Below are 16,695 nucleotides of genomic sequence, written 5' to 3'. Positions count from 1 at the left end.
TCACAACCTGAAATCAGTTCCAAAATCATACTAAACAAGCACCCTTATGACAAGCCTTGCAGGTCTTTATTGGAGAATATGTAGTGAGACAATACTCATCTTTTAGAAAGAACAAATATTCAGTAATGTACTTCAATGTACTTTACGTTCTTAAGTTAAACTTATGACCAAATTACAAGTACAGTACATGTACCCACCATTTTTTTAAATGTAATGTGTACTGGCAATAATTTTTATCACTCTTCAGTAAACTGTACATGCTACAAATGTAAACTACAATGTAACAACTTGAGTGAAGGGCAAGTCCAAGATAATGCGCGTGTTACGTACATGTATGGGACATCTCATGATAGGACACGAGCTAATTTGCATAATCATTTGCATAATCCCTAAATTTTTATATCAAGTTAAACTATTTGATGAACTTCTTATGTCCACATATTAATCAAATATCATTTGCTTTCCTTTGAATAGATATGAATTTTTATAAATGTCCCATACGCAACGCTGTATTTCACATTTATGCAAATGAAGCCCTTGAAATTTGCATAAATTTACATAGTATCATTTTTTTCTCCACAGAAATCAAAACTTCAACTCGTAAGATTCAAAACGATACCAAACATGTCAATATTGAGCAAAGATGAAATTTTGCCTTCTGAGGGGACCTTATCTTGGACTTGCCCTTATGTTATTTTGTTAATCTCACATTTTGCAAAATACAGCATGTGGTCATGTTGTAAGATTACCACTGTAGCTCTGCATTATCATTGTGAATTATTTTTCTGTCAGCACATACAGTGTATTATACAAACATGAACAGCATACACAATATTGACAATGTATACAAGTTAATCCTGTAATCTTGAATTTGTGCAGAACCTCTGAAAAAGCCATTGACAGTGCTGCCAGTACCCTACATGTATATGTACTGAAACAAAACCAAAAACTAAAGATAAATTAATAAAAAACAAATGAAGATACAAGCTTTTCCAACAGAGCACTGTTGATTGGTTGTGACTTTTGCTACCCAACACTAGCAGCAGATATAAGTTCGACTGGCGATGAAAGACAAGAACTTTGCTGGGCTTGTCAAGGGACCTGTTGCTCTCACAAGCTTGCCCCTCGACGGCTGCTTGACTTCTTCTTGTGTGATGTACATTTACAATTTCTGCTCCCTTCTCTTATAAGTTATAATTTCTTTTGCAAGAGAACCATTTTCTGGTGTACAGTTAATAATGTCCACACATATATTTTTGTTGTTGTTGCTGCTGTTGTTGTTTCAGACCTGTACCCTCTCGTCCAAACCCTCTTGTCCAAACCAACAACAGATGTGTCAAGCTGACCACTACAACTTCTAAGTAAACATGGAAGTATGGGTCCCTGGGTAAAATTGAGGGAAATTCCCCAATGCAGTTTTACATCCTTTCACAAAGTCCTTCACTTTAGAGGAAGAGGAACAGAGGGGGGGGGGGGGGGAGTGGGAGGTGAGGAGAGGGGGCTTAGGATAACATCAACTTCACACATCTGCCAAGAAATGCAGATTACGGAATACAGCTAGCATACTACCAAATGGAAAAAAGAAAAGAAGATCTTGTTAAATGCTGCTGTCACCCGAGGAGCACAACAATGTTTATCATTGTAACAGGGCATCTTATCTCATAATTTACCCATGCCATGTTACACACAATGCTACAAATGTATCTGAAAAGAAGACTGCACATTTGAACAAAAGTTTACAAAATGTGTAAAAAACATGTACACTGTAGACCTGTGTAGATTTGTAAAACTTTGTAAGATTAAAGCATGCTACAACTACACTGTATGTCACAAATGTGCATACAACTGTAGATAGCAGTTGCTTTTGCCACCAAGTATTCACAGTTATTAAATGTACAATGTATAGTATTTTCCATTTGGTTACCCTTGACTAAAGGGGAAGTCCCAAATATGGGGGGGGGGGGGGTGCATACTCAGCATCCATATGTGACCCGCTACAACAAAAGGATCCTAAAGTCGCTGACGGCTGAGCAGAGAAAATCGAGTTTGACATCACGTCATCGAAATTAGTCAAAACAATCGGATTTCTGTTTTTGGCATAATTTTGTAGTCTGATGTTTTGTCTATCATCTGCCAAATTTCCGAAGCAAAATGATCAAAGGAAAGGCAAGAAATCAGCGTTTTTCTGGGCCATGATTTTTCGACTCTCAATGTAACAGAAACGTGTCCGAAGATTTGCATTTAGCGCCGCACCTACATAGACTCCGCTCCTAGCAACGAGGGAAAGATCTTTATTGGTCAGGGCGCGACATCCTGATTACTGATTGGTCGTGCATAGACCGTTGGTGCTGAGCTTGAATGAACATCGCAGAGGTCATTAGGAGCATACCTTCTATTGTCAAGCAGTAGAAGCCTGCCTCCATTTGATCATGATAGCGTCGGAAGGAAAACTTTGAAGGCGTTTTTCTCGAAACTCTGATTTCCTCAACCACTTGACATGCGCGAATAAAATCTACTTTTATGAAGTGTGCTATATATGAAATTAAAGAAGAAGAGTAAAGGAATAATGTCATGCCATTTTCAGAAAATTGTCCTTCCCCGACTTTCGGATCCTTTTGTTGTAGCGGGTCACATATATACAGTAATCACAACAGGACAAGGAAACAAAATCACATTGTGTCCATACATAAAAAAGAAAAAAAAAAAAGATAATCATTCAAGTCATCTCACCTACTGTACATCACATATTTTTTTTTTTTTTTTTTTTGGGGGGGGGGGGGGAGGGGGTAAAATGTTTTGCACTGCATGACCAAAATATCATCCAAACATGTCATACAATGGGATAAAGTAGAATTACAATGCTATAATGTTTCAACAGAACAAAGTCAAAATATTGAGGAATTCAATAATCGTAATTTACACCATGCCTGATTGTTTCCGTAATTTGTGGGAAATGAAATAAAACTGAATGTTCACAGTTTATATTGTAGTCACAACTCTTGGAAATTTTGCAATGCCCTCATTTCTGTACAGGACTACAAATATAACACTGTATTGTCAAATCAACAAAAGCACACACAATACAGATCGATGTACAATCTTGTACTGTACAATGTGTACACTTGTACATGTTAGATGGTGGTGAGAGGAATATACAATAAAAACTTCAGAACTTTGTGTCTCATTCTCATATAAACCACAGACATTCTTTTGATACAGGCAGGTGACCAAGTAAGGTTTCAAAATTTATCTAGATACATGTTTCACACAATAAATGTTGTGTAGTTAACATACAAAAAAAAAAAAATGGCAATAACTTAGTAAGACACAATGGACAGTATCTCTAAGCATTATCCCACTCTTAAAATGTTGTACAATGTAAATGTACAGTGTATACACTGTACACCAAGAACAGTTGACAAAATACACATTACAAATTGTGTCCAGTGCATTATACATTGTACTATGACATATTCTATGGTGCTTCCAAGCTCCTTTCACAGAGCAGGTCACTTAATTTATCATATAGTTTGTGAATTTGCAGCTTGCAGCATGCAGCATGAATACTTCCCCTTTTCCAATATTTTGGGCCGATTCAAGATCTATGGATTCAAGTCCTTATCAAGTTCGTAAACAAATGTACTACTGTACATTGTACATACAATGTAGTAAACCAATCCTTGACCTTGGGAGATACAGTGTACACGTTTACACTTGTAGATTTGAAGCTGATAACTCATGAAACAAACAACTGTTACCCAGTACTTTGAAGCCTGCTAAAGCTAAGCTTTTCAGTTTTTCTCATATCTGATTTTTTTGTGTGTCCCAAAAAACGAGATGTGCTGGCCTGAAATGAAAGGACGTACATGTACCAGTACATGTACAAATGTCCGGCACCCATATCAAGGTTCAAATTTTGTATGGCGATTTGGTCAAATTATGGGTGGCTTGTGTTACAATGTATATGTACAGCTGTACATGAACGTCCATAAATATAAATTACCTTACAAACATGGAATCAATCTCCTGCAAACCCACTACAGGTAAACAAATAAATGAATAAATAACTAAATAAAATAAAATAAAATAAAAATACTTACTGTAAATTCCATTTCAAATGAATCTGCTCCATCCAGCGACGTGGAGAGACTGGTCATGTTGTCGTAGTTTTCTAAAAAGTTTTCTAAATTTTCCTTTAAAGCCATGGTGGCTAATTTCTTCCTTCCCGACAGTCTTGGATTAGGCTGCTGAGCCAAACACTCTGATCAGCTTCGCCAGCAAAGAGAGAGAGAGCAAATGACTCTCTAGCAAATGTCTACAGCAAACAGTGCAGACCTACACAGTGTACATGTATGTTACAATGCCAGTATTGTTGGTGACCAAGCTACGACGATGCCACAGACAAGTTCTCCTGCTTCAGTCCACGCTGGTCGGCTGTACACTCCGAGAAAATTGACTCTCTCCTTGTCACAGTTGTTCTACAAGGTACAGCCTACAGGTATGTGTCAAGTCCCATACCCATATATTTTAGATCTAAGCAAAAAAGTTATGCATTCGCATTCAAAACAACATTGGAAATGAGAGACACAGTGTGAAAGGACACCTTTATTGTCTATCATTATTTCTGCTTCATTTACATGTAGATAAGTAAATCTAACACCTTTTTTTGACAGCGAAGAGGAATGCTTTATGCAAAGGTTGATGCTCACAACACAGCGGCCGTGGACCTTGCCTTGGTGCTAATGAATGGTGGAAGTGGAAGGTCGGAAGTGGGATAATACATGTAGGTAGCAGGTATACATAAGGTAGGCCTATTATTATGTAAATTTAAACTAGGATGCCTAGGTTGTGTACTATTTTTATGACAGCAATGGCCAATGCAATTAAGTTAAAGATATGACTTTATTCCAGGTCCAGACTGTTCGCTTTGCAGTGCGTTGAAGGGTTCTTTTGCACCCTGTTTTCCGACTGGCTCTCTTCCTTGCTAGCATCCACGGCATTAGCCATCTAAAAACGATAAATGCTCACAACACAGCAGCAGAGCAGAGGTAGGTAGAGGGGTCATCAGCCATCCCTACCGTGTTGCTGATGTCATGTCCACGGGCAGTTCTCCCATATGGCACTCGCGAGTTTACGTACCAAAGCTCGCGGCTTCGAAGCTCAGCTCCAGCGAACAAGGAAGTGCTGGCGGCGAATGAACCGACTACGTGAAAAATTATCCCGAGTATTATAGAAGGGCACACGGGCTCTCTATAATCAACTTGAAATGAAACAATGATTATCAACAAGTGACAGAACACAAAGAGTTCTCTAAATCCACAGGATGAACAAACAAACAATCGAATGCTGAGTAAGGTTTCTCGCCTTTTTGCACGCAGTGCAGTGTAACGTTGTGGTATGGAACATGTTGCATGGATCTGAACGGAATGCCGTACGTAGATATATATACAGTAACAGTGGGTACATACGTTGTATCAACTTGATGCTCACACACACACACACACAAACACACACACAAACACACACTGCTGGGTTTATGGGCAGAGCGAGTTGAGCGATGGGGAGGGGAGGGGTATTGTTAATGCACAAAAGAGGGCGCTGTGCTATAAAGAGTTTTTCGACGATTGCGTGGTCTTTTTGTTGTAAACGAAGAAAAAAAAAATAAAAATGTAGGATACACTTCTCCTAAACTCCAGTAACGATACAATATAATACAATGCAATGAATACAATACAATACCATACAATGCAATACAAAACAATACAATGCAATTAATACAATACAGAACAATACAATGCAATTAATGCAATACAATACAATACGATGCAAACAATTCAACACAATACAATATGATAATACAACACAGTAAGAATAATACTATATTCAGGCCCTGTAATACTAGGTGTTACAAAAAACATTTCCCACTTTTGATCCTTAATAGTTCAAATACTATCATATCAGAGAACATTGATATTGATATAAGCAATAACTGAATAGTGTACACTTTTGTTGGAGGTAATTCTAAAATGAAAGCATAATTCAGTTTCATTAAATTCGACATTAATTTTTCAGGGATAGGTTTCAGATTTTTGCTATGAGTTCAGACTAGCAGTGCCTAGTGCAATCCATCATGAATATTTGATAAAGGATTCATGTGCCTTGGAGAAGAGCTCTGAACAGGTGGTATACATGCCCATTGTTCAGGGTCAGTAATTTGTATAGTACACACTCATAATCACAACATTTGTTCCTGTGTAAATTTCAAGTTTTGTAAAGAGGATGAAAATTTGACCAAAATCTGGGACCTAACTTTGAAATTTATAATGGATTTCATGCAACTGATATTGGTTTTCATATTCAAATCACCTCCAACTAAAAATTGTACACTATTCATCTATTACTCACATCAATGACAGCTTTATCTGATATATAGTTTTCGAACTATCAAGGATCAAAAGTGGGAAATGTTTTTGTAACACCCAGTTTAATGAATGCCTGTATAGTGTAATACTCTTCCGTGAAGCCGTCAGTGCGCCTAAAGAATATTATTGCAGAAATAGGGAATTGACAATACAACGCAGCATGATAAACGATGGCAATTTAGTTTCAGAAAGCTTTGGTCCATTATTTTGAGTCCATGGACTCAAAATTTGAGACAATAATGTATGGTAACATCAAACACTAACACAAAATCTAACCAAAGACGTGTATCGTAATTATTATGGAGTTGATGGTAGTGATGGTGACTTGGTAATCACGTGGTAATAAAAGGAATTACTGTTACTAAGGTATAGACATATAGAGATTGCCTAGGGGTGCGATGGATGGAGGATAGTGATGGGGGAGTGGGTCATCTGATTATTTAAGGGACTTTAAGCGTTGTGCAATTTAACTGACTGGAAATGAAGAGTTTGTTTGCAAAAACCGATAAGTCCATTTCTGAAGATTTTGAAGTACGGTCTCTGTCATAAAGTGCAAAATAATACCTTTTAAATGATATATCGGTCACTACATACAAAGGTATATTTTTTAATTTATGGTCAAAAGAAGTAAAAAAATTCTTATTATTCTCTTTATTTTTCTCGACCTTTCATCGCAAATATCTCCATTTGGCAAATATGGACTTATCGCTTTCTGCAAACAAACTCTTCAAATATAGTAATAATAGATATTCACGTCAAACGCTGCTACGGGATGTGTTTTCCGGAAATGATAGATTTGCTTGAAGGAAAAGAAAACCAAAAGAGACAATGTGACTTGAGTGAAAGCAGCAACATCAGAACACATCAGTGAAAGTTTGAGGAAAATCGAACAATAGGTGCAAAAGTTATGAATTTGTAAAGTTTTGGTGTTGGAACAGCTGGATAAGGAGACTACTTGAGTTTATGATATCATGTGTGGACAACAATTATAATGTAAATATAAAAAAAAAAATCAAAATGCTTTCACTCTTCTAGCACAATGAAAGGGCAATTTACAAACAGCTTTCAGAAAGCAGGGGGAATAATAATTATTGCTACCCTTAACATGTATAACTATCAAGTTGATGGAATGTGTAATTTTCATGAAAAAAAAATGAATTTCATGAACTTCACTTTATTTCCTTATATTATAGGAATATTCATGAGTTTATTTCAATTCTTATCAATGATATGCAATATCATGTAAGATAATTAATCTTATTTGTAATTCATTAAAGATTTTGATTAGGCCTATGTATTCTTTGTTTGTCTGCTTATGTTTTGATTATCAATATAGTTTTATGTATCATGACAAAATGAAGTGACATTTTTTTCCCAAAACTGGGTTTTTTAGTCACTTTCTGATATATTTATCCTGTTTGCACCATAGCAATGTCACTGACTTTTCTATCATGAAATAAATTATCATTGATAGTTCAAACGAAGGAATTGTAGATATTGTAATCATGTGTGAGAGGAACAGGTTTGGGCCATTTACTCCCAAACTCCCTGTTTTCACGTGCTTCCTTTTGTCAAATTAGAGCAGTCATAATACAAGGTGAAATTTTATCAATTCCAGTTTGGAAGGACAAAATGAATATGATTCTGAAGTAATATATGTATAAAGAAGATAGTAGCAAAAAAGAATAGCCTCATGCACACTTTGCCATTGTAACAAAACAAAAAGTAATGATAGTCATGGCGATGGATAAGAGTGTTCCACTAAAAAGCAAGGCTTTTAAGTATAGCATTTAAGACGTTCATCTGGTCACGGGTGGCCACTGAACTTATAAAAGACAGATTCAGGAGAGTATGTTTACAGCTATTGCGCACAACCTAAAAAAAAAAAAGAAGAATATTTGCCCCATGCATCTTGTCCTTTAGCGTAAGTGCCTACACAATCCCATGTATCAACAGTAGACTAATACTTCATGGCTCACTTTCTAATCAGCGAACTGGCCCAGGTTTGCTTTCATGATTACTAGTTTATCCACATTATCCACATCCACGAACTCTGAGGGCGCTCTTACTATAAACTATACGGCACTGAAACTATTTTATATACAACTCACTGCCGAAAGTATAGCCAACTGCAATTGGCAAGGTACGCCATGTCATATTTTACTATAATAGTGCAATTATTCAGTGTATTACCAAGAAGGTTCAAGAGAGTGGAGTCAGTTACCAAGCGGTCTTATACCCTTTGATCCCATGTTTAAAGCCGCCACACAGAAGTATTTGAAGTACATGTATGTCCTATGTGCTAGACAGGACTACTGCAACACAGATTTGAAGACAATATTGATTAATGTGTCATTTTTATCATGACTTGTCATTCTGTATAAGCGTGTCTGTATGATGGTAATTACTTTTCGCCGTCCGTTCTTATATAAAACATGAGTGGTACATTTAGGTTGCAGGCACAAGGGTGTACAAATAAAACTTGCGCGAAAATGTATAGTGAAACAGAAATTCTAATTACTCGAATTTACATTAATCTAATAAAGGTCTATTATATGCATAAGCACCTTATACGTGGACTTTGTATTTTAAGTTGCATTATATACTAGGTGTTACAAAAACATTTCCCTGATCAGTTCAAAAAACTATATCAGATGACACTGGCACTGATATGAACAATAGCTGAATAGTGTATAATTTTGTTGGAGGTAATTTGAACTTGAACTTGAACTTTATTCTGTTTACTTTTAAAAGGCACACCATTCGTACAATAACAAACTGAGGACAGGGAACGAGTACATGAACATGCAATACATAATATATAATAACTATGAATGAAACATGGAAACTGCAAAAGACCAGGGTCTTGTCAGGGTAGTTCCCAACAAAGGAAACAATATGGCTTTACGATCAAAACATGAGACAAGTGAACATATTACAAAAACAGACACACACACATAAACACACACACAAAAAAAAAACATTATTAAAAAATGAAACCATAAATCGGTTTCATTAAATTCAAGATTTACTTCTAAGTTAGGTTTTAGATTTTGCTCTCTTCAACTCTTTACTTGTACAATATTTTAATTTTGCAAACAGAGATCAATTGGTGTGTATGGGAGTGTGTGGTTAACACCCGGACAATGGTCCTGAACAATGGCAAGGGTTTGAATGCTCCATTACATATTCATGACAAATTCCACTGTCAAAGCTAGTCCTTGTTCATCCTAAGATGTAGCGTATATGCAAGCACATGGAAACATGTACTTATTCTTTTCATGTGCATCATGCATTTTACTCTTTACCATAAATTCAGACTAGCCCATGGCAATCCATCATGAATTATTAATAAAACATTCATATGCCCGAGAGCAAGAGTCAAGAAGCCTATTGTCAGCAGACTTCTGAAAAATGTGGTATTCATGGGATTCATGTCTATTGTCTACATCATTGCACCTTGTGTAAAATTAAATCTTGTACAGAGGGTTCGAATTTAACCAAAATCTGGAAATTGTGCACTTTACAATTAATTATGAATTTAACGAAATTGATACATGCTCTCATATTCAAATCACCTCTAACTAAATTGTGCACTATCCAGCTATTACTCATATTAATTACAATGTTATCTGATGTATAGTTTTCAAAAGTGGGAATTTTTTTTGATATTCAATCCCAATTTAAATTGCTCTGTGTTGAAAAACTTTGGTCTGAACATTAGACATTAGTTTATACGTCCCGCTATTGGAAAAAACCTCCTAATGTACGTATGTATATATATATATATATATATATATATATATATATATATATATATATATATATATATATATATATATATATATATATATATATATATATATACATATATATATATATATATATATATATATATATATATATATATATACATATATATATATATATATGAAGAGTTTGTTCGAAAAAACCGATAAGTCCATATTTGCCAAATGGAGATATTTGCCATTAAAGGTCAAGAAAAATAAAAAGAATAATAAGAAAATGTTTGTTTCTTTTGACCATATCTTTAAAAATGTACCTTTGGTAGTGACCAATATAATCATTTAAAAGGTATTATTTTGTACTTTATGATAGAGACCGTACTGCAAAATCTTCAAAATTGGACTTATCGGTTTTTGCGAACAAACTCTTCATATATATGTATGTTTATAATCATGATTGATTATATACATACCTGACGATTATACTATATTGGTTTCATTTATCGGAAGTGATCGGCTTTCCAGTGAGAGTTTACAGTTTCAAAGATTTTCACGGCATCCGGGCCCGACGTACAGTGCAGATCCAACACTTTCACACATGGTAGGTCTGGAGGGGTTTTCTTTTGTTTCATGCGCCTCATCATTCACTGAATTTTCATTGTATGCATTGAATAGATAAACAAGCAAATTATAGCAGACATTAATGTTAGCGTTAAGAATGAATTCTCAGATTGCTCAGAAAGACGGCGGCATCGAACCCTGATCATCAAAGGCAAAAAATGCACTTGCTGAATTCTTTTGTTCATCAATAGAAACTGTCAGCTCTTTCAATGGATAACCAGTTAGAACTATACCTATAAAAATTAATGTAATTCAACTTGCTCAGACGTCATGGAGCCCACGAGTTCGACACTACGTAAACAAGGTCAATGAGTGCGGCAGTATAGGCAGACTGTTCCCACGTGTTCGACACTCAAGCAAACAAGGCCTACGAGACTGATACGTAATAATAATGTCGAACCCGTGGACCTTTTTTGCCTGGTGTCGAACACATTGGGTTTGTGACTTGTGGGCTGTATGACTCACGGACTTTTTTTTTTTTTTTCAAAGTCGAACTCGTGGGTCGTACGACTCGTGGGTGTCGGTCTCGTTGGATGACCCCGTCTCGCTATACCAACGTCAGATATTGTCTATGAATTATTCATTTATGATTTATCATTGTAGGTAGTGAAAAAAAAAGTCAGTGGAATATGTTACACTTTTTGCCTATTTTGGATAAAAAATCCTCAAATACTCAAGCAACTCAAAACCTTGAAAATACACGATCTTCACACATACCAATCTGCTTTTCTGATGTTTCAGTAAATTTCAGTAAGTTTTATTTCTCCACTTGTATAAAAGAAATTAGTATAACAAAATAAAAAGTTAACAAGAGTTATCATTACAAATATGCAATCATGTGAATAATATGAACTTATACAATTCATGGTGTATCTTAAAGTATACAGGTGGAGGAGACCATTATCGATAAGCAAATCGCTTGATTTGGACAACGGCTTCTAGACGTTATGCAATCATTCTCTCTCTCTCTCTCTCCCTCTCTCTCTCTCTTTAGCTGAAGGAACAGAAATGTTTACACGGCCAGAGTAAATAATATATAACTTTCGAGATTTTTTTTTTTCTTCAGTGTCATTAAAATCGAAGAGAACAGCGCAAGGGGGACATAACAAGACAGAAATGTAACTATATAAAAAGGGACAAGTAATGGGAATACATGTACTTGATACTGTAAGGCTTCCAGACAGTCTGCTTGTACTATTATTTCCTTCGAAGAATTTTAACGCCCTCTATCGACAAAAGAAGTAGCAGGTTTAGCTGGATGGTCCTGCAAATGAACTAGGAACGTCTATCTAGTTCAGTGGGTCCTGCCTTCAAAGGCAGCGAATTCGTCGTCGTGGAGGGTGCATTTTTTTAAAGGAGTAAGTTTGCAAAGGGTCTGAAAACCAGACTAGGAGAATATCCAAAGAAGGAAGAGTAGAGAGAAGAGAAGACAGGTGATAAAAGGTGGTAAACAGTGCTCAGGAGTTGGGAATTTCATAAGGAAAACAAAAACAACTGACACTAATGTTCAAGTACATTGTACATCTACAAATTACATGCACTACGTTTCTTTGATAAATACTTTCATCCCAAATTACCCTTTGCGGCTCGCATCAAACACGTCACCACTATTGACTATGACTTTTTTTTTTCAAAATAAACAACACGTAGCTATCTAAACTTTTTCCCATATATCTATCAAACACTCCGATCAAATTGAATTATACACATCAGTTTTTTTTTCTTTCTCAAAGCCAAGATGAAAAAGCAATTCATATCAAATAATGAGAATTATTCCATTCCCGACCATCTCAACTAAAAAATGTTTCTGTCAGTCAATATTCTTGGTCACACTAGAGGAGCCCTTTCAAAATATAGAAACCATTCAAAAAACGCATTGAAGCTTAGCGACATATAGAAAGGCACATTGTCGATAATACCGCCCGCTGACTAAGCACACACACTCGCACCAGCACTTAACCAAGTTGTCAACAGCATCCCCTCATACCTAATACAATGTAAAATTGTTCATTGTCAATACAAAGCCACTATAATAAGTTTAATGGATAACCTGATTTCCCTTTCGCTTTTTACATGCAGTATTGACATTACACCTTATTTTTTTTTCTTCAGGCTCTCGACACTTTATTTTAACGACAGCGTTTTCTATTCCACTCCCACCAATACATTCCATAACCAAGTCAGATCACGATCTATTCTTGTTGATTACTCCGTATTTCCATTTTTTTATCGAACTATTGTACGTGTAATTTAGCTATGTTTGGTTGCACTATGTCTTACCATGGACCTGGTTTTTCTATATTCGTGTTTTAATTACATGTAATAAAGAGAGGAAAAAAGTAGATATGAATTCTGTGTAATGCGCTGGGAAAATCACATATTGTTGCAGTGTCGTAAAAGCGTGTAGACTAATTGGAAATCCCATAACACTCTGTGTTCGATTTCGATGAAATAGCCAACATGTTTGCATGATAGTAATCTATTTGGAGTAGAATGACACATCCGCTTTTGGAATTGTCGAGAACGTTCTAAGATAGTGTTTGATTTGTTTGGGGTTTTTTGTGTACAAATTCATCAGAAAATATGACACTCGTGTTTGAGGGCCATCGTGTGAGTAGTCCAAAGCAAGTGTCATCAGTTCCAAGGAAATATATATATATATATATATATATATATATATATATATATATATATATATAATTTTTTTTTTATACCCTGTATATTTTCATCTTCTTTGCTGGTGGAGAATAACAAAAAAAGAAACAGAAGAAAGCGTTACAAAACTAGGAAATTTTGAAGCACTCACAAATTTGATATTTCTTGATATTTCTTGAACACGCAATAGCGTGATGGTGAATCTGTCGAATTCGGGTTGCCGCTCCTGGTTTGAATAATTCTATATTAATTCTATATTTGTTTTATTATTTTCTTCCTACAAATCTATTTTTTCAGTATCAGTTGTTGTTTCTATTTACCATATATGCTTTATTCATCTCCGTATAATTCTGGATACAATATGAATTAAGAATGAAATCGAATATTATGACTACAGATTAGACATCGTACGCAGTAATTACTGAACAGTATCTGAGCAGCTTTGCATCTTTGAGCTATATAACCTTATGGTCCTTATAGGATGACAAAGAAAAGGAACACCAAGAAATGACATGCAGACGAGACTGACAAGAGATATCTACCAGTGCTATATATATACATATATATATATATATATATATATATATATATATATATATATATATATATATATATACATGTATATATACATATGTGTGTGTGTGTGTGTGTGTGTGTGTGAGTGTGTGTGTGTGTGTGTGTGTGTGTGTGTGTGTGTGTGTGTGTGTGTGTGTGTGTGTGTGTTTATAATCATGATTGATTATATACATACCTGACGATTATACTATATTGGTTTCATTTATCGGAAGTGATCGGCTTTCCAGTGAGAGTTTACAGTTTCAAAGATTTTCACGGCATCCGGGCCCGACGTACAGTGCAGCTCCAACACTTTCACACATGGTAGGTCTGGAGGGGTTTTCTTTTGTTTCATGCGCCTCATCATTCACTGAATTTTCATTGTATGTATTGAATAGATAAACAAGCAAATTATAGCAGACATTAATGTTAGCGTTAAGAATGAATTCTCAGATTGCTCAGAAAGACGGCGGCATCGAACCCTGATCATCAAAGGCAAGAAATGCACTTGCTGAATTCTTTTGTTCATCAATAGCAACTGTCAGCTCTTTCGATGGATAACCAGTTAGAACTATACCTATAAAAATTAATGTGATTCAACTTGCTCAGACGTCATGGAGCCCACGAGTTCGACACTACGTAAACAGCAGTATAGGCAGACTGTTCCCACGTGTTCGACACTCAAACAAACAAGGCCTACGAGACTGATACGTAATAATAATGTCGAACCCGTGGACCTTTTTTGCCTGGTGTCGAACACATTGGGTTTGTGACTTGTGGGCTGTATGACTCACGGACTTTTTTTTTTTTTTCAAAGTCGAACTCGTGGGTCGTACGACTCGTGGGTGTCGGTCTCGTTGGATGACCCCGTCTCGCTATACCAACGTCAGATATTGTCTATGAATTATTCATTTATGATTTATCATTGTAGGTAGTGAAAAAAAGCCAGTGGAATAGGTACACTTTTTGCCTATTTTGGATAAAAAATCCTCAAATACTCAAGCAACTCAAAACCTTGAAAATACACGATCTTCACACACACCAATCTGCTTTTCTGATGTTTCAGTAAGTTTCAGTAAGTTTTATTTCTCCACTTGTATAAAAGAAATTAGTATAACAAAATAAAAAGTTAACAAGAGTTATCATTACAAATATGCAATCATGTGAATAATATGAACTTATACAATTCATGGTGTATCTTAAAGTATACAGGTGGAGGAGACCATTATCGATAAGCAAATCGCTTGATTTGGACAACGGCTTCTAGACGTTATGCAATCATGGCAATCATTCTCTCTCTCTCTCTCTCTCTCTCTCTCTCTCTCTCTTTCTTTAGCTGAAGGAACAGAAATGTTTACACGGCCAGAGTAAATAATATATAACTTTCGAGATTTTTTTTTTCTTCAGTGTCATTAAAATCGAAGAGAACAGCGCAAGGGTGACATAACAAGACAGAAATGTAACTATATAAAAAGGGACAAGTATTGGGAATACATGTACTTGATACTGTAAGGCTTCCAGACAGTCTGCTTGTACTATTATTTCCTTCGAAGAATTTTAACGCCCTCTATCGACAAAAGAAGTAGCAGGTTTAGCTGGATGGTCCTGCAAATGAACTAGGAACGTCTATCTAGTTCAGTGGGTCCTGCCTTCAAAGGCAGCGAATTCGTCGTCGTGGAGGGTGCATTTTTTTAAAGGAGCAAGTTTGCAAAGGGTCTGAAAACCAGATTAGGAGAATATCCAAAGAAGAAAGAGTAGAGAGAAGAGAAGACAGGTGATAAAAGGTGGTAAACAGTGTTCAGGAGTTGGGAGTTTCATAAGGAAAACAAAAACAACTGACACTAATGTTCAAGTACATTGTACATCTACAAATTACATGCACTACGTTTCTTTGATAAATACTCTCATCCCAAATTACCCTTTGCGGCTCGTATCAAACACGTCACCACTATTGACTATGACCTTTTTTTTTTTTTCAAAATAAACAACACGTGGCAATCTAAACTTTTTTTTCCATATATCTATCAAACACTACGATCAAATTGAATTATACACATCAGTTTTTTGTTTCTTTCTCAAAGCCAAGACGAAAAAGCAATTCATATCAAATAATGAGAATTATTCCATTCCCTAGCATCTCAACCAAAAAATGTTTCTGTCAGTCAATATTCTTGGTCACACTAGAGGAGCCCTTTCAAAATATAGAAACCATTCAAAAAACGCATTTAAGCTCAGCGACATATTAGTCCGGCAGCCATGGGGGGTAAGGTTGCATTGGAATGTTATAGTTTTTTTTTTAATTGATATTGACTGTTAAGACCTTCTCTTTTAACAATCCACATGCTGGAGCTCTGTCAGCATTGAGCAATTTGAGATATACGCGGAAATCCAAAATGGCCGCCGGCGGCCATCTTGAAAATGCTATTTACTTTCTTTTAACCCCCTATTACATCAAAAATGGGCATTGAATGTTTTTAGGGATGGAGAATTCAAATCTGAGGTTAGTTTCAGGATATTACTATGTTTTGATGTCTTAAAATAAAATGGCGGCCATTTTTCAAGATGGCCGCCATATAAACATACTGTAATGTAGACTACGTAGAATCGCGCAAAGATCTGACTTATCATTTAAGTTTTCCTTCTTTTTTTTTTTGGACAAGGGAGGTGCATAATGTAACAAATTTATGAAGATTAAG

General features: G+C 35.8%; 1 protein-coding gene across 1 annotated transcript in view; it reads right to left on the bottom strand.

Moving 5' to 3' along the window:
• Nucleotides 1-4,216, bottom strand: part of LOC140243282 (uncharacterized) — a 101,778-nt gene extending 97,562 nt beyond the window's left edge. Inside the window, exon 1 of the mRNA XM_072322954.1 lies at nt 4,101-4,216. Coding sequence (XP_072179055.1) covers nt 4,101-4,205 — 105 coding nt within the window. The 5' untranslated portion in view covers nt 4,206-4,216. The remainder of the gene's footprint in view (nt 1-4,100) is intronic.
• Nucleotides 4,217-16,695: the final 12,479 nt, after the last annotated feature.

Source organism: Diadema setosum, chromosome 2 (assembly GCF_964275005.1).
Source record: "Diadema setosum chromosome 2, eeDiaSeto1, whole genome shotgun sequence".
NCBI classification, from domain to species: domain Eukaryota; kingdom Metazoa; phylum Echinodermata; class Echinoidea; order Diadematoida; family Diadematidae; genus Diadema; species Diadema setosum.
Note: the sequence above shows the minus strand (reverse complement) of the source record. Positions and strands in the feature narration are given on the sequence as shown.